The sequence below is a fragment of the Quercus lobata genome, chromosome 7, assembly GCF_001633185.2.
Source record: "Quercus lobata isolate SW786 chromosome 7, ValleyOak3.0 Primary Assembly, whole genome shotgun sequence".
Classification (NCBI taxonomy): Eukaryota; Viridiplantae; Streptophyta; class Magnoliopsida; order Fagales; family Fagaceae; genus Quercus; species Quercus lobata.
This window is the reverse complement of record NC_044910.1, coordinates 40,506,014-40,530,357: the sequence shown is the minus strand read 5'-3', so window position 1 is coordinate 40,530,357 and position 24,344 is coordinate 40,506,014. Positions and strand designations below refer to the sequence as shown.

General features: G+C 35.2%; 2 protein-coding genes and 1 non-coding gene across 6 annotated transcripts; 2 read left to right on the top strand and 1 right to left on the bottom strand.

Annotated features, from left to right (window-relative positions):
• Positions 1 to 202: 202 nt before the first annotated feature.
• LOC115952292 (polyadenylation and cleavage factor homolog 4) lies at positions 203 to 8,976 on the top strand. 4 transcript variants are annotated; one of them, XM_031069395.1, is made up of 8 exons: positions 203 to 1,130; positions 3,381 to 3,482; positions 3,817 to 4,077; positions 4,820 to 4,945; positions 5,028 to 5,513; positions 5,826 to 6,534; positions 6,634 to 7,970; positions 8,508 to 8,976. In XM_031069395.1, exons 1-8 carry the CDS (start codon positions 705 to 707, stop codon positions 8,520 to 8,522), a joined length of 3,462 nt encoding a protein of 1,153 aa, XP_030925255.1. In that variant the 5' UTR covers positions 203 to 704; the 3' UTR covers positions 8,523 to 8,976. The 4 variants fall into 4 exon arrangements, with proteins under 4 accessions (XP_030925255.1, XP_030925256.1, XP_030925254.1 ...); XM_031069396.1 differs by having other exon boundaries at positions 5,826 to 7,189; positions 7,343 to 7,970; XM_031069394.1 differs by having other exon boundaries at positions 5,919 to 7,970.
• A 2,173-nt stretch (positions 8,977 to 11,149) lies between these two features.
• On the bottom strand, positions 11,150 to 11,960 carry LOC115953666 (putative phytosulfokines 6). Its single transcript, XM_031071419.1, has 3 exons — positions 11,819 to 11,960; positions 11,654 to 11,727; positions 11,150 to 11,529 (listed from the first exon to the last, which is right to left on the bottom strand). The coding sequence occupies exons 1-3, from the start codon at positions 11,907 to 11,909 to the stop codon at positions 11,422 to 11,424; spliced, it is 273 nt and encodes a 90-aa protein (XP_030927279.1). The 5' UTR covers positions 11,910 to 11,960; the 3' UTR covers positions 11,150 to 11,421.
• An 11,573-nt stretch (positions 11,961 to 23,533) lies between these two features.
• TRNAL-AAG lies at positions 23,534 to 23,614 on the top strand. The gene has a single exon. It is a non-coding gene; the product is annotated as a tRNA-Leu (tRNA).
• The last annotated feature ends 730 nt before the right edge of the window (positions 23,615 to 24,344 follow it).

The window sequence follows — 24,344 nt, the reverse complement described above, 5'->3', positions numbered from 1 at the left end:
ATGAATGAAGACATTACTAATACAAATGAAATATAACTTTAGGATATAAAATATAAATCCTAAAATTTTAGGGTAACCTCATATTTTATTTTAGGGAGTAGCATGCACTTTACCATTTCAAAACAAAAAATTCACCAGCATCAACCTCATTTTATGTATATATAAAATAAAATAAAAAAAGAGAGAGGAAAAACCATACCGAATATAAAAAGGGAAAACCCTTGTTTAGTCGATTCCTGAAACTTAAATCTAGCTGTCCCGACGGAGCTTCACTATCTGTTAATGTAATATCTCTCTCTTTCTCGCACACTTCGTTCTTTCTAACCGTTACTAATTCTCAATCAAACCCTCACCCAATTCCCAATCACCCTTTTAACCTCACGTGCTCCAATCCAATCTCCATTCAATTCCTTCATACCTCAGTTTCCCTCATATTCCTCACGGTCACAATTTTTTGTATTCCCTTAAATCCTGTACAATTTAGGTCTAGAATCTTTTAATTTTTTTTTTTTAATTTTATTAATTTGAAATTTTCTTAGTCATACATACATGACCGCCTTGTTGGTATAAAATGTTTGGATGTTCTTCATTATTAATGATGTTTTAATTTTTTTTTTTTTGGATTAAGATTATGTAATTAAATAAATAGTGGATTTAGCTAGGGTTAGGGTTTTTCTGGTTTTGAATTTTTTGGTTATACGGTAATGGAGATGGAGAGCTCGCGTAGATCCTTCGATAGATCGAGAGAGCCAGGGTTGAAGAAACCCCGATTGGCCGAAGAGTTCCAGAACCCGAACCCGAACGGCCGGGCTTTTCCGCCGCAGCAGCAGAGGCCGGTGGCGGCGAATCCGGTGGTGCTGCCGAGGTACCGATTGGGCGATAGGGATTCGGAGAACAATGATTCGAGCCGAGGCGGAGGGGGTTATCAGCCACAGCTACCGTCACAGTCACAGACACAGCCACAGACGCAGTCGCAGCAGCATCAGGAGCTGGTGAGTCAGTACAAGACCGCGCTCGCCGAGCTCACTTTCAATTCGAAACCGATAATTACCAACTTGACTATAATCGCCGGCGAGAATCTCCACGCCGCGAAGGCCGTCGCCGCCACCGTCTGCAACAACATTCTCGAGGTGAACTCCGAATTTTCCTTTTGGTTTTGGCGCCAATTGTTGTTTGAATTGAATTGTAAGAAATCTTTGGATATAACAAGGAAAAGAAAAAGAAAGAAAAAAAAAAAAAAACTTTATAGTAAATATAGTTATAGGGTACTAAAGTGTTGTGATGTGTGTTATTTTTCGATGTGGTTTAGTGAAATGAAGATGATAGTGATATTTAGTATTGTAACTGTAAGATGGGTTTAATGGAATGCTTATGGTTTTTTTTAATAAGTAAATTGCAGTGTGTGTTGTTCTTGAATGTTTACGCGCTCACAAAGTTGTGGTTTTGACTCCAAAATCAACTTAATCTAGCCTGAACCCTTTTTGTTCATTTATTTATTTTTTAAAATGTGTTTGAATGGGTATCCGTAAAGCTTGTATTTATCGGTGATGAGTAGTGAATGGGATGAGAATGATGTATTGTTTCATTCGAGGCTTTTTGTTTGCAATTAACGTGCGATGTGGGATTGTAAGTTGTATCTCGTGTAATTTTCTTTGGGGTACAATTTTTTCTCCAATTCAAGCAGTTGCGATGCGTTCCATTTTATGATGTTTTGGTTGTGTCTGCCAACTCTTAAAGTTAAAGGCCACGTGCGTAGCATCTGATAAGCTGCACGAGAGTAGAGTGGATGGTGAGCAGTTTTCAGGAACTTCTTAAATAAGATGCTAAGCAAAGAAGGCCAACATTCTACGAGTACATGGTTATTGTTGAATATAAGTTGTATAAGGTTTGGCCAGCAATTTATTCCATCCTTGAGAGTTTTGCGTGGAATAATGCTGTCTTGTTTATTTTATGATTGCTTTTACCAAAAATATTACAGCATTGCTTGACAAGCATAGAACCATTACAGCTGCCAGAGAAATTTTTGTCACTTTCTAGTTGTTGCTCTTCTTTGTCATTTGTGTTCCTTGTCCTGATTATGGGAACTATATGTGTGAAAGGTTTAGTGTCTCTTTTGAATTATGATGTTATGTACCCTGCAAGAGATTTAATGTGGAACAGGTTGAATTATCTTTGGCTAGCATTACTTCTGTTATGAGCAGTAATCTTGTTAAGGTAAATAAAGATAGTGTTGTAAAAAAAAAAAAAAAGTAGAAGAGATTATCATTAATCTGATGAAGATGTACTTGGATTGGTGGGTGTTGCATATTTTCATTCATATTCTGATTATTCAAAAGATTGAGGCAATATATTGAATCTATTTGGGGAGTCATGATCAAGCGGAAGACGTACTGTGTTCCATTATGATGCCTAGGCCAACATTCCGTGAAATAAATCTATTGCTTAAAGGTTCTCATATTCAGAGTTTATACTTGGTCAATTAGTCCAGTAAGGCCAACATCCTACAAAGTCCTTAAATGTAACTTTTTTCAAGCACACAAACCCCCCCCCCCCCCCCCAACCCATGGTGCAGCAATAGATTATATGCTCAAGTACAGATTTCTAGGTCTTCTGTTGAGGATCTGCTTCAGTTGCTACGTTATGTGGTCGTGGCAGAGGACAAGATGTATGGGTACTTCTTACTATTACATAAAGGAGCAGGTAGAAACTTTACTTGTTTCTTTGTGATAGGGAGATTAGAATGGGATTACTTAGTCTTTGTAAGGTACAGAGATACGGGGAAAGCAAAAATATATATCAGATGAAGTTAGTGGAACTGAAAATTTTCAGCGGTAGTGATATGAATTATTCATTGTTGACATGCTAAATCAGCATGGGGAGACTATAGTTGGGAATTTACAAGATTTTTTATCAGGAAATATTCATACTTAAATTGGTATCTGCTAAGGATTTCCATTTGCGATCCTGATTCTTGGTGAAAGTTAAAAGGGTTTGGTTGTTTCTTCTAATTGCTCTTATAGGTTTCCTTATTGTTGAACTTCTTTACTTCTATGTTTGTTTAATTAATATTTACATGAGTTAACTATCATTGTAGCTGCACCAATGGTTTCAATGAACAGTGGGTTTAGGGAGATGTGATGTTACCTGCTGTGTGTTGGTTGTTGATCTAGCTTTCCCTTGGCTTTAATGGATTCAGATAGCTAGATGTTTCAAGTCTCTTTTCTTCCTTTTACTTTTCTTATTTTCTTTTGTGTGTGTGGGGGGCTGCCGGGGGGGGGGGGGGTGTGGAGAGGGAATTAGGCACTATGTTATTGTAGCCACTTAATTGTTTCAAGGAATTTGTCTTGTATATTGTAACTAATCTAAATTAAAACTTGCAGGTTCCTAGTGATCAAAAGCTGCCATCGCTCTATCTTTTAGACAGTATTGTAAAGAATATTGGGAGGGATTACATAAAATACTTCGCTGCCAGACTGCCCGAGGTATTATTCTGTTTGTAGCCTTTCTATTTAGGTGTTATGCTTATCAAAAGGAATGCTGCGTGTGTATTATGTATAAAGCATAGGCGTTTCTCAAGCTTGACCATGCTATGTTATGAGTTTCAATATTGGATTTTATAAATGTCAATAACATATTTTCAGAGAATGAGATTTTAACTTCCCTTTCGTTTCTCTTTTCAAGCGATCATCCAATAATTCGATTGTGCCTTTCATCAAATAAAAAATAGTTCTTTGTCTTTAAGATGCAAGATTTTATACTTGCTTTTTTTTTTATTATATATTACTTGGTAATTTCCAATTCTTTCTGCACTTCTAGGTTTTCTGCAAGGCATATAGGCAAGTAGACCCTCCTGTACACTCAAGTATGCGACATCTTTTTGGAACTTGGAAAGGCGTCTTCCCTCTTCAGGCACTTCAGATGATTGAGAAAGAACTTGGCTTCACTCCCGTGATCAATGGTTCATCTTCAGCAGCTACCACAACATCCAAGCCTGATTCGCAGTCTCAGCGCCCACCACATAGCATTCATGTAAATCCTAAGTATTTAGAAAGGCAGCGCCTTCAGCAGTCCAGCAGGGTATGTGGAGTCAAGTTTTAAGTTTAGACTTTGGGGTTAACCATCATAATTCTGTCATGCTTTTCCAATGCATGTATTTCATCGCTGTAACTTTATGTTCTATCGTTGCGTGGAAGGTTATCCTATGCATGCATTGATTAGACTTTGTAAGGCCATATCCTATGTTAAATTTGAATATGGCCTTCTGCATCTGATATGTAAGGTTGCATTTCTGTTTTTTTGCAAACAAGTAGCCCTCTTGCACTTTGATGAGATTTGTTTGGATCTTTGGCATGCATCTATTGCTTTTTCGGTGATGCTGGAGTTTACATCATAATGATTTCCTTTCAGTCAGGGACTCGTGAAAGACTTGTTCTTGATACTCCACAGAAGCCTTTGTCCTGTGATTGACATATCTGTAAATTTAAATGTCAAGTGATTTTTCTTTTTATAAGTAATGATATTATTGAAAGAACTACGTCACGTACGCAAAAGTATGAAAGCTAGTCATTTTTGTAGAAATACCTTCATTTTTAACAATATAATAACATAACATAAGATATGATTAAGGATGAGAGATTTTATAGCATGGTTTGTGACTTCACTTGCTTATGCTCATCCTAAAATGCTTCATGAGGGCACCTACCAAATCAATTCTCCTGCTCTCTATACTCTCATTTTCCTTCTCCTTTGTTACTGTTATTCACTAATTAACTTGAGGGGATGGATCTAGTAATTACTTTTCCTGTTTTGTGTGATGAAGGCTAAAGGAATGCCTAATGACTTGAGTGGGGGTGTAGCAAACTCACCTGAGGATGCAGAAAGGCTAGACAGAACAGCCACTATGAGTGCAGGACGCCCATGGATGGATCCTTCTGTTAGAGTACCTGTATGTAAATTTTTTATATTTTATATTTTAATGTGCTATAAGTTTTGTCATTTGTGATTTCATGATGTCATAATTTTTGCAGAATGTTCAGCGTCCTAATAGAGATGCACTAAGTGGACCTCTTCATGAGAAGAACGTTAGTGCTGCATATGGAGACTACGAATATAGTTCTGATCTTTCAAGGACTTTGGGCTCAGCAACTGGAAGAACTGGTGGGAGAATTGCTGAGCAAGGACACGACAAACCTTGGTATGGAGCTGCAAGCAGTGTTGTGGAGACAATATCTAGCCAAAAGAATGGTTTCAATATCAAACATGGGCTTCCGAATTACCGAGCACCCAAATCTGCATATGCTGATCTTCAGCTAAAGCCAACACAGAGTATTACAAATAGAAGCAGCAGTGCTATTTCTAGTAGCTGGAAAAATTCTGAGGAAGAGGAATTTATGTGGGATGATGTGAACTCCAGATTGCCAGATCATGGTGCACCCACTATCTCTAATGACTCAAGGAAAGATCCTAATGACTTGAGGAAAAATCGTTGGACCCCTGATGATTCAGAAAAATTGGTAAGTTAGCAAGAATGGGACCACCCTGAAAATGAGTTTTGATTCTATTATTGCTTTGATTTGAGAAATGTTTTGTAAGGCCAACAAAAAAAAAAGGTAAGAAAAGTAAAAAGAATATGGAAACTTGCATAAAAGCCCTATCACTTCACCAATTACAGCTCAGACAAGTCTTTGTCTGGTTATCAGAAGAAATAAAGATCTGTTTGTATTAATATATAGATACACGCGTGCACACACACACAGAGTTCTTTACAACGATGCAACTCTGGACCATTTGGGATCGGTATGACTGATTTCATTGGTCACATGCAGGCATTTGAGTATGACCTTCGGAAACCACATAGTTTTGATGATGTTGCATCAAAGGTTAGTGAAGCTTCCATTGATTTGTTATACAATGAACAGAAGGAGTTAACCTCATTTGGTCACCGATCGTCATCATCATTTCCATTGCAATCACACTCCATTGATGGGCTGACCCGTAATTCCAGCCAATCAGAAGGCTATGCTGCTACTGTCAGTGGAGTGTCAACAAGCGTTCCTTCTTCGCTATCAAGGATGGGAGGTCGACAGCAGATGGGGTCATCACATATTGGAGCCTCAGGCCTTGCGGTCCTTACAAATGCTGTGTCGGGTTCCAGTGGATCTGTAGGGCAGCAACAGTTTCAATCTCTGGGAGTAGCATCAGCATCTGCACATTCACCCATGCACCAGCATCCTCCATCGCCTTCGTTAACAGTGAACCCTTTGCATCATCAGTCGCTAAATTTGACTGAGCAGGATCATCCACAGACTCAGTCCCTGCCTCGGCCTGATTTAAAAGCTTCTCAACTTCTTGGGCGGGTGAATATGGGGCCTCGCAACAAATATACTCAGGACTCCTCACCTTTCCAGTCTCCAAATGTTCAGCCAGGACACTTGCAAAGGTTACAGCCCCGAGGCTTACAACCTTCAGTAACTTCTTTTCAATCAAGGCATCATGATCGACAACAAGCAGACTCCACACTGTCTGAACCTCCTGGTGAGATTCGAAAGCCATTCCTGCCTCCAGTATCTGATTTTGGAACTCCCTCAACAATGGAAAATTCTGAATCAGATCATTCAAATACTCTTGCTGCAGAATCTTCAGGTCAATCAAGCAGAGCTAATTTGTTGGCTGCTGTTTTGAAGACTGGAATTTTGTCTAGCAATTCAATTACTGGTAGCCTACCTAATCTGAGTGCCCAGGACAAGGGGCAAATGACATCACAGTCAGTTGTTCAGCCTCCCCTTCCAAGTGGACCTCCGCCAACCCAGTTTACATCCTCAGGGCCCGGTGTTGTGTCAGATATTTCATTAGGTTCTTCCCATAACAAGTTACCAGCTCCTGCAGATGTATCTCAAAGAAAGGTAGGACAACCACCTCTGCCACCTGGTCCACCACCTTCATCTCTTGTTGATAGTGCATCTGCACAAACCTCAAGTGCTGTGAATAATGATCCAATTCCAATTTCAAACCTTTTGAGCTCATTAGTTGCGAAGGGTTTGATATCAGCATCTAAGACCGATTCACAAACTCTGGTCCCAACTCAGATGCCTAATCAATCACAAAACAAGAGCCCGGACAGTACTACCACTAGCTCTGTGTCGGTTTCTTCAGTACCTGATTCCTTGGCCATCCCTGCTTCAACTACCAGGGATGAGGTATCATTTTCAGAACCTGCCAATAAAAGCTCTGTTGCCTTGCCTCAACCCACCACAATGGAAATCGAAAATCTCAGTACTACCACTAGCTCTGTGTCGGTTTCTTCATTACCTGATTCCTCAGCCATCCCTGCTTCAACTACCAGGGATGAGGTATCATTTTCAGAACCTGCCAATAAAAGCTCTGTTGCCTTGCCTCAATCCACCACAATGGAAATCGAAAATCTCATAGGTTTTGAGTTTAAGTCAGATGTAATCCGAGAATTCCATCCATCTGTGATCAGTGGACTATATGATGGCCTTCCTCATCGGTGCAGTGTTTGTGGTCTTCGACTTAAGCTTCAACAATGTCTTGATAGACACTTGGATTGGCATGCGTTGAAAATATCTGAGGCAAATGGTTTGATTGGCCCATCAAGGAGATGGTATACAAACTCAAGTGGCTGGGTTGCTGGGAAGGCAGGACTTCCACCTGGCAATGAGTCTGCTGGTTCTGTAGATGAGTCTAGTAAGACAACGGTCATGGATGAGCCGATGGTTCTTGCAGATGAAAGTCAATGTGCGTGTGTTTTGTGTGGGGAGGTTTTTGAAGATTTTTACAGCCAAGAAAGAGAGGAATGGATGTTTAAAGCTGCAGTGTACATGACTATGTCATCTAGGGAGGGTGAGATTGGAACTTCAAATGAGAGTGCTGTTAAAGGCCCCATTGTGCATGCAAACTGTATATCAGAAAGTTCAATTCATGACCTGGAACTGGCTAGTAGTATCAAAATGGTAAGGCTTGATGTTTATTTAGGATGGACTGAAAGGATGCCATCAAGTATAGCATTCTAGATGTCTCTTGACATTGTGAAGGATCAGACCCACCATTGTTTCCTCTTTTTACAAATTTTGGGAGACTTTTCTATAAATTCCACACCCCCCCCCCCTCCCCCTATTTGGTGCCAATGAGCTCTTGTTCAAATTGCATAAGCCCTTGTATGAGCAAGGTGGTGGGGAGTGAGGTTGTGGCCTGTGGGTTCCAGACTCACCAGACTGTATGTTACTTAACTGTATAAAAAATGTCTCTAATTGGCAGAAGGATGTAACAGACTAGATGTGTTGATCTTGCACCTGAGATCAGTGCAAATGGTGGGCCTGATCCTCTATATGTATACTGGGTTTTAAAATGGTCAAAATGCCATAACTGCATTTTGAGCTTTTTACATGACCTCTCCTGGATTATAAAAAATGAAAAAAGAACTTGCTTCATTAGAAATGGAATAGCTTATTTATGATGTATGGCTGATGGAACTTATTATATTTTGACAGGAAAAGGGTGTATAAACACTTCGAAACGAGTTAGAGGCCGTCTTATAGCAGAGGTTCTATCAGTAGAAGCTGACAGTGGAAATCCAGGTGTATTATACATAGCTTAAACATGCATGGTCCTTGCATGATAATTTTGTTGTGCCTCAAAATGGTACTGAGAGCTGTTGAATTCTTGTTCCTGCTCTCATTTCTTTCTCTTTTTTGTTTTTCCATTTAATTTATAGTTTGAAAAAAATACATATAATTGGCTGATAATGCATTGCACCTCAGCTTTCTTCACTAATGTGGTTGATGTGTTCCTCTATCTTTCTATTTCTGATTTTTTTTCAAGCTCCGGGTGGCTTTTCACTTAATACCAGCTTCTGATAGCAACACTAGCATCGAATTTCAATCCATGTCCATGAATTTCAACGCTGGCAGATGGCCTCTGTATCATTAAAATAGTAATGAAGTTGCCTATTTTTGTACTCTTGTTTCAAGGTGTGGTTTTGAGCATTGTTTGTTGAATTATATTATTTCGCGGACAGTAATGGATAATGTTATTTTACTTCCCCAATTTTAAGAATAATTCTTTATTGGCCTCCTTTAAAAAAAAAAAAAAAAAAAAAAAAAAAAAAACACGCTATGTTGGTGTTGGATTGCTCTTACTTTGTTATCTCTTGGATAGTCTTTGCATTTCCCTCTTTGGGTGCTTAGGTCAACTCTATATAATTCATTACCACAAATTCATGCGTGTGGAGTTGTTTTCTTATAGATGTCAATTCTAAGTGTGCATGATCCTTCTTTGAAGTTTATTCAAGGTTTTGTTGTGGTTATGGAATTGCCCCTGCCAAATACTCAAGTTACTGGTATATATTTAGGATTTTTAATTTGACTCCTTGATTAACTTCAGAATGGTTTGGTTTAACTGATTAAGGTCGCTTCACTGGGTGCCCGATACGGCCTAGTGTTGTGTTAAAAAATGGCCCTGATTCTTTAGACATACACATAACCACAGGGTACTGAGTTTGGATAAAAGGTTGGTCTGGGAGGAGTTGGGGTGTAGGCGAGTTTGGCCTTTGTTATGGCTATACTATAATTTGTAACCCAAGACGCTCTGATCGTAATAACCTTAGAGTTACCATATCATGTAACAAAATATTCTGAGATCAATTATAGTTTTGCTATATCATGTATCAAAATATTACAAAATCAATCACTATTTGGATTTTATATGTATTTTTTTTATAAATAAAACCGATGACGATTGGCTTTTGGATGATTTCTTATGGATTTGCCGCTTAGCTTTTGAGGTTTCAAAATTATACACTCGTTATTTTCTTATATATTTGATTAATTGAGCTTAAATTATATTTTACATTTAATCTCTCTACTTGAATCCGTATTATTATGTCATCATATGTAAGAAAATATGGACTATCACCATTGGAAACACTTTACTATTATTGATTTTGCCCAAACGATTTTTTGTGAGACCCAAGGCTTTGGCTATCTTTGATCTGGTGGGCCCTTATAATGTTAGGTTTTTTTTGTGCAAATCCATTTGCAAATTTGTAGCGATCACATTGGATGCATGTAAAGGGGAATTTTTTAATTATATTTTTGAGTAATGCTAAGCTTATAATTTTTGCCATTACTTATACACATGATAAGTTTTGAGTGGTGGAATTTTCGGCCGACTACGAGTTGTGATATAGCATTTTCCTATTTTTCCTTACTTTTGGGACAGCACGATAAGATTCTTCAGTGGGGGACAGTCTTAACTGTAGCGTTGGTAATTTCGAAACGAAAATGAAAGCTGAAATTGATTTCTCACTCTTGGGGTGATGTATTTCTGTAGGCTTAGGAATGAGAGCCCAATAATTGTAACACATCAGTAGGTCAAGGTTGAGAGAATCACGTGATCAATAGGGTTTCCGTAGGGGAATTTATCTATCAAAATCAAATATTTCTCAACTTAAAAAAAACAAAAAAAAAAGTGGTTTGATAATATATAAATAAAAAATTGTGTAAAAATATTGTAATATTATTTAAAAATTGAAAAATAAGCTTAAAATCACATACTAAAACGGCCCCAAATAGTTATCTATATGTGTTCTTCCAATTTGTCACACCTACTTTATAGACCCAGTCAACTTTAGCGACATAATTCTCCTAAAATAATTAGATCATTATATCATAATTTGTAGGGTCACACGTTAGTAAAATCCTTGAAGAATTATAATGATGATTTCTTTTTTTTGGATAAACGAAGAATTATAATGATGATAGAATGTAATACTAATACACACTACAAATCATAGAAGAACGAGGTCTTGAGCCAAGTGTAGAAAATTGACTGGGTCTATGAAGTAGGTATTGGAAAATTGAGTTAAAGTATGTTATAGTCATCAATATATCAATGTTTTTGTCTCTAGACACTTTTTTGGTATTTGTTACCAACATGATGTAATCTCGATCTTCGATATAAAATAAGCCAATCTGCGCATGTCAATTTTTTATCAATGTATCACAAGACCAGGTCTTTCCCTTTCCTCCACTCCAACCAGAGTCAAGAGCTCTGTCTCTGTCTTTCTTTTCTTTCACACACTCTCTCGCTATAGGAAGCAAAACATTTTATTTTGGTAGTAACTGGTTAAATATCTTTTGAAGTTGCAGAAGATTAAGTCTGTCTATAAATACAATTTTCTCCAAATCAAGCTATTTGTTACATAAACATTTAAAAAAACACAGAACTCGACACAAACTTAGTTTGTTCTATATAGTAATTACTATAAGATGTAATAGTTACACGGGATTACATGGGAATCCTTATCAAAACTCAACTTCTTTGATGGAGCTAAATTATTACACATATATATTATTTATATATATATATATATTACCCTATATATATATATATATATATATATATCTAAGGCTTATGGTGCTGGGTATAGATGTAATCCAAGTGAGCCTCAGCAATCATCCTTCTCTGCAAACATTCTTCATCATTGTCACCACACCTCTCTAACCCCATCAGCTGTAGGCAAGCACACAAGCCAATAAACAAAAAATCAACCAGCCAAACTAAGACTATATTTTTCAAAGCCTAAAAATTAGAAGATATTTTAAGAGAGAGAGAGAGAAGGATAAAGTAATTTTACATCGGAAATATCTTTCAAGTCTGTGAGTGACCCAGCAGCATGAGATATCCCATTAGCTTTCACCTCCTCATAACCTATTAAGCCAAAAATAAGTAAATAACAATCAAAAGATGTATATAAAACTTATAGAGAGGAAAATTAAGTAAGAAAAGAAGCTTTAGCTACCTTGTTTTGGTGGTAGGAGACGAGCAGATGCTAAGAAAGAGCAAAAAAGAAAAAGAAAGATGACAGAGATATGAACATTTTGTGGCTTCATTGTTTGACACTTTCACCAAGTGTTTTTGAGTAGGTGTAAGGAAGGGTAGTATGCTTGGGCTATAAATAAGATGAAAAACGTATGCTGCAATTATGTCACGTGGAGGACCCAAGCATGGCAGTTACAAAGTTACAAACAAGCGAAACAACTTTACATAACAGTTGGTGGTCCTATCCCTTTCATGCCCTAAGAATTCTTCCGATTACAATTTTTTTTGCCACAACTTTTCAATGTAACAGCCAGTAAATATATCAATCCATTATTTTTTTTTTCTTTTATATTTACAATTTGCTACGTTAGAACGTGCCAAAATTACGACAAAAAATAGTTGATGGTACTAGATTTTCTTATGTTATACTATTTTTAATAAAAAGCATCATCATATTATGGCGTTAGATTTTCTTTACTATTCACAATTTTCTACATCAGAATTGTGCAAGAATTACGACAAAATTAAAAAGTTTAACAGTGCTAAAATTTTTCGCCTTATACTCATTTGTTAATAAAGATCATCATCATATCACTTCATGGTTTATACCGTGGTATACAAGTCCAAGAGAGATCAACGAAGAGGCATGGGGTATGTGCATATGTGCGCTTGTCATTGTCAATTTGTCATAGCGGTCCAAATCCAATGAATGCAAAAAAACAAAATACAAAAGAAGAATGTGAACTTGGGAAAGAAAGAAGCTTTACGCACCATCCCTTATTTTCTAGTTTTGCCACCCCATTAATTTTCTACTAGGAAAACGAAAGAGAATACGGTGGGACATGTTTACTTTCCAAGTCAACCTGTGGACTGCCATGGCCAACAGCTGTTTCCCATTTCCGTATTTTAGTTTGCTCCTCTCATACTTTCCACGAGTTCCACAAGTGTCTACCACTGATTTTCTATTCTAATTGCCAGTTGCAGCCACTGATTTGTTTTCCTTCCACGATTGTTAGAAATATAGAATTTTACCTTAAGATAATGAAATAGTTTTTACTTTTTAATTAAAGCTTTTCATAACAGTAATCTTTTTTTTTTTTTTTTTGGAGAAACGATGAGTATAATCTTTAGTTGTAAAAGTTTCAAAGCTATGTAAATTCCGTTGTAGAGACATAACGCTGTCTTACAAGATCGCTGTCCCCACTACTGGATTCTCATACTTACATATCTATTCTCATTGCTCACGCAAGTCTACACATGACAGTGAACCCCGCAAGACTTTCTATGACTGAAAGGATCTTGAAATGACAAGTTAAGGACTATTTGGATGTAAAAAAAAAGACCACTACTCACTTAGAGCATTCCCACCGGCTGTTCTATAAAAAATGTCATTTTAACATATCAAAAGTCTATTTTATTATTTTATCATATCATTTTACAACATCTAATTTATCAGATGTTCTATTCTTTCATCTCATACATTAAAATAATATATACAACAAATTAAAATATCATTAAAAAAAAACTTCAAACGGTAATATAATGCACAGCCCCCCACCACCACTGCCCCTAGTAGCCGGCCACCACCCACCGCCATAACCCACCAATATCAACCCATTAAAACCCACGAAACTCAACCCACATCCACCAAAAAAAAAAAAAAAAAATCCCAGGCGATCTGAGATGGGCGGTGCTGCGTGGTGGACGCCGATCTGCCCATCCGAACCCACCCACCGCCGCTTGTCCATTCGAACCCACCCATCGCCCAACCCAACCATCAAACCACAGCCAAAAAAAAAAAAAAAAAAAAAACCCACGCGATCTGATCTGAAAGTGTGAGATGGGCGGTGCTGCGTGGTGGACGCCGATCTGCCTATCCGAACCCACCCACCGCCGATCTTTCCATTCGAACCCACCCATCGCCCAACCCAACCATCAAACCACAGCCAAAAAAAAAAAAAACCACAGCTAGAGAGAGATCGGCGTGGAATTGATGCGTCGGCGTTGGCGTTGGCGTTGGCGTCGGCGTCGGCGTCGATGTCGGCGACGGCATGAAAGGGAACTGATGGTGAGGAAGAAAATATGAGGGGATGAGAATGAGAGACCCGATCGGTGTTTGAGAAAAAAATAGGAAGAAACTGACTGAGGAATGAGAGAGAAAAAATAAAATATTCATTAAAATTATAACACATATGTCCGTATGCTCTCAAATATAAGAGCGTACTGTTCATGTGTTCCAAATTTTTTAAGATTTAGAACACCTCATGAGAGATGTTTTTTGGTGTTTGGTGTGCCAAATGCCAAATATTTGGCATTTGGCACACCTGATGAGAGTGCTCTTATTCCTTAAATATGATCATTCATCACTTTATAACTCATTTTCTATCGCTCAATAATTCCCTATTATCTCCAAAACCTGTTTTGGCACCTAAAATTCAGTTTTGTTTTCAAATTTATGTTGGAAAAATAGTATGGAGTGAATAAGAAATCGATGTTTTCTATATTCACTTGAAGATATTGTTATAAGTGGTGAAAATCTTTGAGTCCCACATTGGAAATGATAGAGAATATGAGTTTAAGCTAGATATTGGGTTGGGTTTTAGGCAGGTGTGGACTAGGCTTGCTTATCCAGTTACTAATAATATTTTATTATTTTAATTATTGAGTCAGTTAGTCTGTGCACAGCAGTTATTACTAAAACAGAGTGTCTATTCAGTAACGTATAAGTTTTCATAGTCCCTCATTCATGAAAACAACTTTTCAGAAAAAAAAAAAAACTCTCAAAGTGAGAAATTTTTTGTTCATTCATTTTGTGTCAAAGAGAGAGAAATAGGCATTGAGTAGTTCGCAGAGCACGACCTTATATGCTTCGTTTTCGTGTTGTAGATTATTTTATCCTGAGAGGCAGACGTCCGTGAGTCTCAAAGCACCACAGTGATTGTGTGAGGAGCGAAATCTGCTTTAAAGAAATTGTGTCAAACACAAGACTTGATCTCAATTGTTTATCCTTTCACGTATTTAGTATGTGAGTCTTTAATTATTTGCATATTTCTATTTATATATATTCAGTATTTATTAATTGTATTTACCTTTCACATCTATTTGTATTATTGCTTATTTTTAGATATGTGTATTGTCCTTTTTACTTTATCACAAAAGTAAATGGTTGAATTATATCCTGCACTTTAAAAACTCAAAAACGTGGGACCCACCCTCTGACCTTGCTAACATTGTCTCTGGTGGGTATGCCTTCTTCTTTAATCATTTTTTTTAATAAATAAAATAATCGACACTTTCTCTCTGTCAGTCAGTGTGTCTTCTTCTTTGTTCCTTGTAGCTTTTAGTGTTTGATAGCAATCAAACTTTATCACTTTAGACAACTACTATTTTTTCCATTGATGAGAAGAAAGCGTTGTGCTTGAGAACGACTAAAACCAGATGTGAAGAAACGAAGGAAAAAAAAGGATGAAAAAAGAAGCAATTGATGTGAAGAAAGGAAGAAGAAAAGAAAAGAAAAAAAGAATCCAGATCTGAACCTGCAACGGGTGGAAATAAAGGAGGAGGAGAAAATGTGAAAAAGAAAGAAAGAGAAGTGAAAAAGCTTTTGGTGTTTGATGCGAAAACACAAAGTATTGGATTTCATAGATTCCATTTAATTATCAAATTGCCTTGTAACTCATAACTTAAGTATATGAAAATACTACAAATTTGTTTTCAATTTTCATAACTCATTACTCACTTTGGTGAGAATTGAGGGATGAAAACAAAATTTAAAAACACATCCAAACAAGCAATTGCTCCGTGGGACTCACAATTTTTGAGTGATGAGTGATGGAAATAGAGTGATGGGTGATGAAATCACCAAAATCTAAACAGCTCCTAAGCGTCCACTTTCAGCATAGTCGGAGAAAATTTATTAGGTATCTTATACATGTATTCATCCTCTTATATGGGGTGGATGGTTCATCCCATGTAAGAGGATGAATATATGTAATATCAACTCATCTACTATGAAAGCTCAATAGTGCAAAACACAATAACTTATTTAGATTCTTAATTTTAAATTTACGGCTAAATTGTTTTTACTCTACTTAACTAAGTACGGAGTAAGAGTAAATGAAACGCAATAAATCGGAACTACTCTATAGTGCATAAGCATATACAATAAATAATAAATGTAAAGCACAAAGAGTAAGGGAAGAGATATGCAAACACAAGATAACATCAAGACGTGTAATCGAAGAGGAAATCAAAGTATTCAGTAAAAAACCTCTTTGCGGCCCTCCAAGCTGAAATGATCCAATAGTGAATAAAGTTGGAGTACAAGGATATTAAAAAGACCCTCCAAGCCTAATCTACCCACTGTACTTGTACCCTCTAAGTTCTAGCTCCTAACGGACTTCACCGAGTCATGTCTTCACTAGTTATCCGAATCCCATAATTAACTCCAAATTGCATCCACCATAGCACCATAGAATGACTTCTTCCAATGCTTCCCACATGCACCAAAACAATTCTTAACACTCAAATTGGGTGAGATATGTGTTTGGGCTAAAAACCTCTCAAAGATTTGTAATCAGAGAGGAAAGAGTAGAGGAAAACTAAGAGATATGTGTAAATGATTATGGGTTTACAATCTTTAACTCTCCAGTGTATTATTTCTAGGGTTTTCTCTTTGAAAATCTCCTTACAATTTTGTGGGTAATGTGGGCTTTTATAGTGTGGGTAAAGAAATTAGAAAAGCACATTAAAATAGCCTGTCAGTGCATCTCATTGGTCATCTCGCAAGTTGGCCTAGTTGCGAGATGAGTTGCGAGATGCCTCCTAGCACTTAACTTTTTAGCTTCCAGCATGTGTTTCTTACATGGCATTTCGCGGGTTGTCCACTTGCAAGCTAGTCGTGGAGTTCTTTGTTCTTCACAATTCTTCACCAAACGCTCATACTCAACCCTTACATTAAATCAAGGGAGTCAATCTTGTACCGATTTAGCTAGTGGAATGATATATTTTGGTACCGATCAATACAAGTGTACCGTTTCGGATTTACTGCTATTTTTTATATTTACAATAATAATAATAATAATAATAAAAGTTTACCATAAAACAATACAGAAAAAAATAATATAAAACATAGAAAGCTTAATTGTTCATTGCATATTAAGAAAACAAATAATACAAATAAGTTATCATTCTACCTTTACAAAAATTCGAAAATTACAAAACTAAAAAAAAAAAAATGTTTTTTTTTTTTTTTGGTACTGGCTGGTATAACTGAAATTGGCTGGTACGATTGATACACGGCTGGTACAGTCGGTATTTAAATTAGTACGAAATAGCTGCATTTCGGTACCCGTGCACGTACCGGAATAGTAAATACTAGCCGTACCAGCGGGGACAATACTGTATCGACCACCTTGCATTAAATCCCACAAACATAAAAGAAATGATTGACTAAATACAATCAAATTTGACACGGAATTAAAAAAAAAAAAAAAAAAAAAAAACATAATTGAAAATTACAACTTTGCACAGTATAACACCGCTCTTGAGTTACATTTTCCACTAATAAAATGGAAAAAAATAAAAAAGAGAGAAGAAAAACAATCAATTTGTTAGTAATATAATAACTAAGAGCTTTGAACTTTGAAGCTGAATTGCACTTTTTATTTTTATTTTATAGAAATCTCCAAGATTCAAACTCCTCCTTCAAATTATAATTATCAAATGAAAAAAAAAATTATAAGTAATAATAACTTCTTCAGTTGATGAATTTGTTTACTTTTTTTGTTGACTCGATTTGACCAAATCCATGAGTGTCGTTGCCTCTTGTCACTTGTTTCGATTAGATCCATAATTGTCACTACCTTTTGCCGCTCATTCCAACCAAATCCATTACTGCCATTATCCATCGCTACTCTTTCTATGTAGATCATAGCCAATGTTGACACACACATCTACCACAAGTGGAATTTTAGATGATGGAGTGGTCATTTCTTAGCAATCAACAATGGGTTTCTTCCTTCCTCGCATGACTTTGTGCTCAACCCTAGTTGTTTCGAAGTTGGAGCTAGGAAGGTTGTTATGCCCTGAGATGGGAAATTTGTGTTACAGGGCTGAAGAAGAAAAGGGAAAGGAAATAAGATATTAACAAAAATAGATAAATTTTAATCTAAAATGAATTTAAAATGATTACAAGTGTTAGGTTTTAGATTGGTAAATGTTGTGACATTGTAATGGTCAAACATGTTTGTAATGAGTTCATTCAAGTTATACCACGTTCAAGACAGTTTTTTTAAGAAATAGCTCAAGTTAGCAAGAAAGCAAGGCTTGACTGCTTTTTTGTCGATCGAAACTCGACTACCACTCAATCTAGAAATAGGGCTGATGTGCCATTGATTATTGAAGTCGGCTGTTAAGTGTTAACTCAAAATTTTGTGCCCTACCTGCATCAAGTATAAAAAGCTCTGTTATCACTCGACTTCATATGGCTGGAGATGCACTTTTCTATGAACCCTAGAGAGAAACATCATCCAAGCCTATTAATTTCCATATAACCTGTGAGTTCAAAGAGAGGTTAGTCAAGATAGATTTGAAGTCATTGTGTGATCAAGTTGAAATTACAAGCGCCCAATCGTTACTACAATCCATCAAATCTTTAAAAGGGTTATTGGAGTGCCTGATCATGATGCGCTAGTGCATCATCCATGGAGGGACCGTATACTTGAAGAGTTCATAGGTTTTGAAGATATAGAAGGTTTTTGCAATAAGTCCATCTACTGGATAGAGTAACTTTTATACTTGATTGTAGACTTCTCTTATTGTAGTGAATTGCTTGTTTGGGGTAAGTTACCTTGCAATGGTTCTTCTCTTGGAAAAGTTTTCCTTGAGTTTTTCACTTTGTCACCACATACGTGTCTCCTATTTATTTTGTTTTAATTCTTTCCAATTGGTGACTATGTATGGTTTTTTTATTTTATTTTATTTTTTAATATAAGATAGAAATTCTATTTTATTTTAATTTAAGTGTATATGTGTATGAGATTTTCTCCTAGAGATTTGAATCCTGACTTTTGCCTCTCCCATCTCACAAGAACTTTGTACTTATAGGAGTGACTATCACATCAAGGGTGCGCGGTGGGTTGATGTATGTTTAAATTGTCTTGATTGTTTAAAACTTAATTGACGGGATGATTGGACTTAATTTTGATAGCCACTGGTACCCCATAATATAAATTGAGTAATATTAGAGATATAAACTATTTTACAAATTATTGATGGGGTGAGTGATTATTGGTAAATGAAAAAGTAATATTAATGGTGGGTCCAGATGAAACCAATAAGATGTTGGCCACATCAATATTTTGTAAAAATATTATAAAATAGTTTATGACTGTAGCATTACTCATATAAATTTGGGGTCTAAATTTCCTTTCAATGAGGATGACAGATACTCACTTCTGTGACCCATTACAACAGATGGAAGTGAGGACTGAGGTCTTCGGAGTAATTTGGACATTTCTCAAACCAATAAATGGATATATACTAAATTAAAATTTCCAGAGATCTGTCTGCAAATGATCCCAGCTATAAGATCTTACATATTATATATATATATTGGTTGAACGCTTTACTTACATTCCTCAAGCGCTGGGAAGTGGGAATAGCTCCATAATGGGGTTTGATATTTTGGTGCTGAGTGGAGCTTTTGTAATGAAAGGGAAAAGAGAACACTTCTATACAACCCACTTCTCATTCTTGTTTGCTTATGCTTGTTACATGTGCATGACTGGATAATTATATGTGAAGTTTCTTTCAACCTTCTCTTTCTTTTTTTGTTTTTGTTTTTTGTATTTTGTATTTTTTTCAATAATAGACAATTTTTACTATTTTAACTTGTTATTTTAATCAACAACTCGGGACCATCCAAAGGATTTCTCATTGTAATTAATTATTGTGTACGAAATAAGAGATTACACGTTAAAAAAAAAAAAAAAAAGAAGTTCCAGTATTTTTTTATGAGTTATGTTAAGAAGTGCACTAAGGGCAATTGTTATTAAGCTAAGTTAGGAAATTTTTAATACCACTTTTATGAGAAATATAAAAAATTGTCAGAAAAATTAATTGCTTTATCGATTTCCAATAAAATATTTTTGAAAATGATTCCTAAACCAATGCCCTTAAGACATTGGTTAACATTCCATTTTTTTATTGCACAAAGTATCCCATGTTTAAACTTTGATTGTATGCATATAAAAGAAATTCAGGCCAAATATGAAACACAACCACATATGTTTTGTACTTTTATTTCACTTCAAGATTTTTTTTGCGCACTGCCCAAATTTTTAAGACTGAAGCAGTTTAATTTTTTGTTGACCTCATAATATTATACTACATCAACTATTGACCTCATATATATATATATATATATATATGGAATTTAAATTACATTCTATATTTAAGTCTCATTAAAATCTTGTCACATCAAATTTTATTAAATTGTAGAATGGACAAACATTACTATATTACAACCTTACTCAATAAAATAAACATTACTACATATTTTAAAAATTTAATTGTCAATTTGTATGTTTTTTATGCTCTAAACACACATGCTAAATTTTGTGTCAATTGAATATTATCTACTATATGATCTATAAGCTTATATTTTATGCATAATTTTAAACTACCAAAACTTATAATTTAAACAATTTATTGATGACATAACAATTGATCTTTAATTTTCTAAAACTTTTGCAAGCATGGAGGATATTATAAGAAGATTTAGTCCAATGGTGGATTTGTCAAAATTCACCTCCAATAAAAAGATATTGAATAAGGTTATCACTTAAGGCTACAACAAATTTTGTAGCTAAACTTTGTCATGGAAAACACATGAGATAACCAGGAAAATATAGAAGAGACACAAAGCTATGTACAAGTTAGAATATAAAATTCCATATACTAAATTACTAATGCTAGAATAAATATATAGTTCCATATATAAATTAATAGATGCCTATTAATAACTATTATAATGAGTTCATAGTTAGACCCCTAAAAAAAAAAAAAAAAAAAATCATATTATATACTTTTTTTTGCGCATTATGCGGGTTACCAATTAGTTAAATAACAAACTTTCCCTACCCTTTATCTCTCCAACATTTTTTCCCATCAAATTTGTCTCCGATAAATCCTAGAGTGGATTGCAGTGATTGAGAGAACGAATTAAGAACCTAAAAAAATGGATGTGGATTGAATGCCTCATGAGTTTTTGGACCATTACCTCTTAAAAAAATAAGCAAGCTATAGTTACCTTTCCCTACCATAGGGATTGGGGTCAAACTTTTGCCTCAAATTGCTGTAATTAATAGTTTAGACATGAACTTTTGAGAAAGCAGACAGATTTGCATCATGTTTTTTCAAAACATCTTTTTCCCGTATGAATAAGAGGACCCTTTTCATTTGGAATAGACGTGCATCAATAGCTATCTTTCCACCACCTCAGACATCACATTCTTATCTTGTTAGGTTTGAAAAAAAAACTATATGTATAAGTGATAATCCACCTTCTAGTAAAGAAAGGAAAGCAGTCACGGCAGGTTTCACACAATAAAGTGTTGGATTCAGATCCTCTAGATTTTCTAGGGTACTCTATTACATAGATTTCCTTAAATCTTAACCATTCTTTAATGATTTAATGGTCTAGATTCTGCCATATCAGCATTCCACTAATAATAATCTTAATTGTTTTGTTTGCAACATTATTTTATTATTTTAAGAATATTGTTAGTGGAATGCTGACATGGCAAAATCTTGACCATGAAATCATTAAAGAGTGGTTATGATTTAAGAAAATCTATTAGTAGAGTACCTTAGGAAATCTAGAGGATCTGTTGAATGCATTTATTGCTTAGCAACCAAATCACAATCTCAAAATTAACCACAAATTTTATCAATGAATGAAGTTTCATGAAATCAATTTTATCAATGAATCATTAGAAATGATGTAATTAAAAAAAATGGTAAAAATCAATCATATACAGATGCTTTTCAAAATTACTTTGGATTCTGCTAATAATTGATCTAATTTTAAATATCGTGTAAAATATCATACCGACCATGTCAAAAGTTTTACAGTAGGTACAATGTCTTACATGCATACTAATATGTGGTTGAGACTATTGAGAAGTGCAATTTAAAGGTGTTAGGTTTATAAAATAATAGAAAACCGTTTTAAGATCATTTCATAATAAGTGGGACAGCATGACGATATAGGTGGTGATATCATGAGGTCATTATAGCTCTGAAATCTAGATGTTATTTATTATGATAGAGTGCTTTTAATGAAAGATTTTAGGGCAATGGTTAATCAACCATTTAAGAAAATTTTAACACAATTTTTATAAGAAATATAAAAAATTATTAAAAAAATTAATTTTTTTCTTTTTGCATAAAAAAGCTTTTAAAAATGTATCTTAAACAAATAAGAAAAATTGCACTTTATTACCCTAAATTATACATCTTATTATACTTTGCACCCTAAAATTTTCGAATGCATATTTTGTACCTTGAACTTTGATCTTTGTTAAACTTTGCAATTTGACATCAAGTTTCCTGTTAATTTGGACGGAAAAATATGGTACCATATGAAAAATCTTAATTACCCATTTTCTCAATCCTTTAAAAACAAAAGATAAATTATATTTTACCATCTTAAACCATACTCCTGATTACACTTTGCTTCCTAAACTTTGAATTTCAATTCTAGTTAATAGCAAATTTAATGTCGAGATGCAAAGTGTAAGAAAGGTTATAGTTTAAAGTGCGAAACGTACATTCAAAAAGTTTAGAGTGTAAAGGATAATATGAAGTATAGTTTAAGGTAATAAAGTGTAATTTTCCCAAACCAATACCCTTAGGGCATCGATTAACTTTCCCCATTATGATATGATCCCATGGTGGAGGTTTGACAATGGTAGACTTGAATGTCGACTGTTTTCTTTTTTCAGGTTTGAAAGTTGGATTGAAGTTTTAGGAAAATCAAAAGGTATACATAGGATGCATTGCATTGGTTACGAATTTAAAGATCATTAAAGTGCTAATCCCCAACTTTACCACTTCAAAAAGATGTGATTCTTGTTATCTAGGATCTTGCTTCTTAATACAAATAAAGCTTGATTAGAATAGGTTTAAAAATGAAATTAGGGAACGTGTATGTTTTCAGATTACATGTCATTGAAAATAGAAGAAAGCCTTGGGAACGTATCTTACATCAACTGAAATATAATTTTTTGAATAATCAATTTGAAAAAAGTTCATTATGAGATAAAATCATTGACTTGCTAGTTCTTAATTTCTTATTTAATATTGCCCTTTATTGTGACACGAGAACATATACCATTGGATACACATTTTCTAGGAAAAAGTGGTCTATGACTTGGATTGATTTGTGTTTGGAACTGTTACTCAGATACCATTTCAGAATAGATAAAATTATAATCTAAATACCATTCCAGAAGAAAAACTAAAGTTCTAATTTTAGATACCTTGCTGATGGAGGAATAAACTTATCATCAGGTCCTCTCCCACTTAAGCAATCTTTAGATACCATTCGTAAAGAGCTAAAATTCTAATCTTGTTAAAGGACGTACGGAAATTTCATATAATATATAACATTTGAGGTTTCGAGCATAAGGTTGAGATGGCCGAGTTGGTCTAAGGCGCCAGATTAAGGTTCTGGTCCGAAAGGGCGTGGGTTCAAATCCCACTCTCAACAGAAATTTTTATTTTTTAGTACAATGGAAAGAGAGAGATCTGTTTTTCATTCAAAATCAGTTCACACTTCACAGTCTTTTTTGGATACTATTGGAGACAACATGATAAACAAAGTACAAGTGTGAGGCTCAAATTTTTTTTTGTAGCTGGAACATATATAGTATAATGGAGGAGTTAATCATAGACAGAGGCTTCTAGTCAATTCTAGAATGAGAAAAGTTCAACCTCAAACACTGAATAAGAGGTAGTCCTGGAAATTAATTGCGACATATAGCTAGAGGCCAAAAAAAGCTTCAAAAAGTCATATCTTTGAAGGACAAGAGTCGGTTTACAAGTATTTAATGTGACATGACACTGGCAATACTCCAATAATATATATATTTTTTTCCTTTTCCTTTAGAGTTTTGGTCATACGGTTTCAATCTTTTAAGTTGTTTCATAGTGGAATGTATTGCTTTCAACTCTTCCATCAATGCCTCGACCAGGACCTAACTGTTGTCGGTTGGACAAGAATTTCTTAATGTGTTTGTCACTTGTTGATAATGGGCCAAGCTTGGGGAAAAACACTGTAGTGGCCCATGTTTCCATCGATATTTTCTTGAATTCACACCGCCCAATGCGATTTAAGGTTCAAGAATGGAATATACACAGTGAAGGAGTCAAAATCAGAGACAGAGAGAGATAAATCAGATTGAGAATGATCTGTTGCACATCTGATTAGGCTATATGTG

Excerpts from the sequence above, each read along its gene's own strand:
- LOC115952292 (XM_031069393.1), top strand. The coding sequence starts at position 705 with ATGGAGATGGAGAGCTCGCGTAGATCCTTCGATAGATCGAGAGAGCCA. Across the intron at positions 3,483-3,816 it reads TCGCTGCCAGACTGCCCGAG|GTTTTCTGCAAGGCATATAG; the intron begins GTATTATTCTGT and ends CTGCACTTCTAG. Across the intron at positions 4,946-5,027 it reads ATCCTTCTGTTAGAGTACCT|AATGTTCAGCGTCCTAATAG; the intron begins GTATGTAAATTT and ends TAATTTTTGCAG.
- LOC115953666 (XM_031071419.1), bottom strand. The coding sequence starts at position 11,909 with ATGAAGCCACAAAATGTTCATATCTCTGTCATCTTTCTTTTTCTTTTT. Across the intron at positions 11,728-11,818 it reads TCTCCTACCACCAAAACAAG|GTTATGAGGAGGTGAAAGCT; the intron begins GTAGCTAAAGCT and ends TTGGCTTAATAG. Across the intron at positions 11,530-11,653 it reads ACTTGAAAGATATTTCCGAT|CTGATGGGGTTAGAGAGGTG; the intron begins GTAAAATTACTT and ends GCTTGCCTACAG.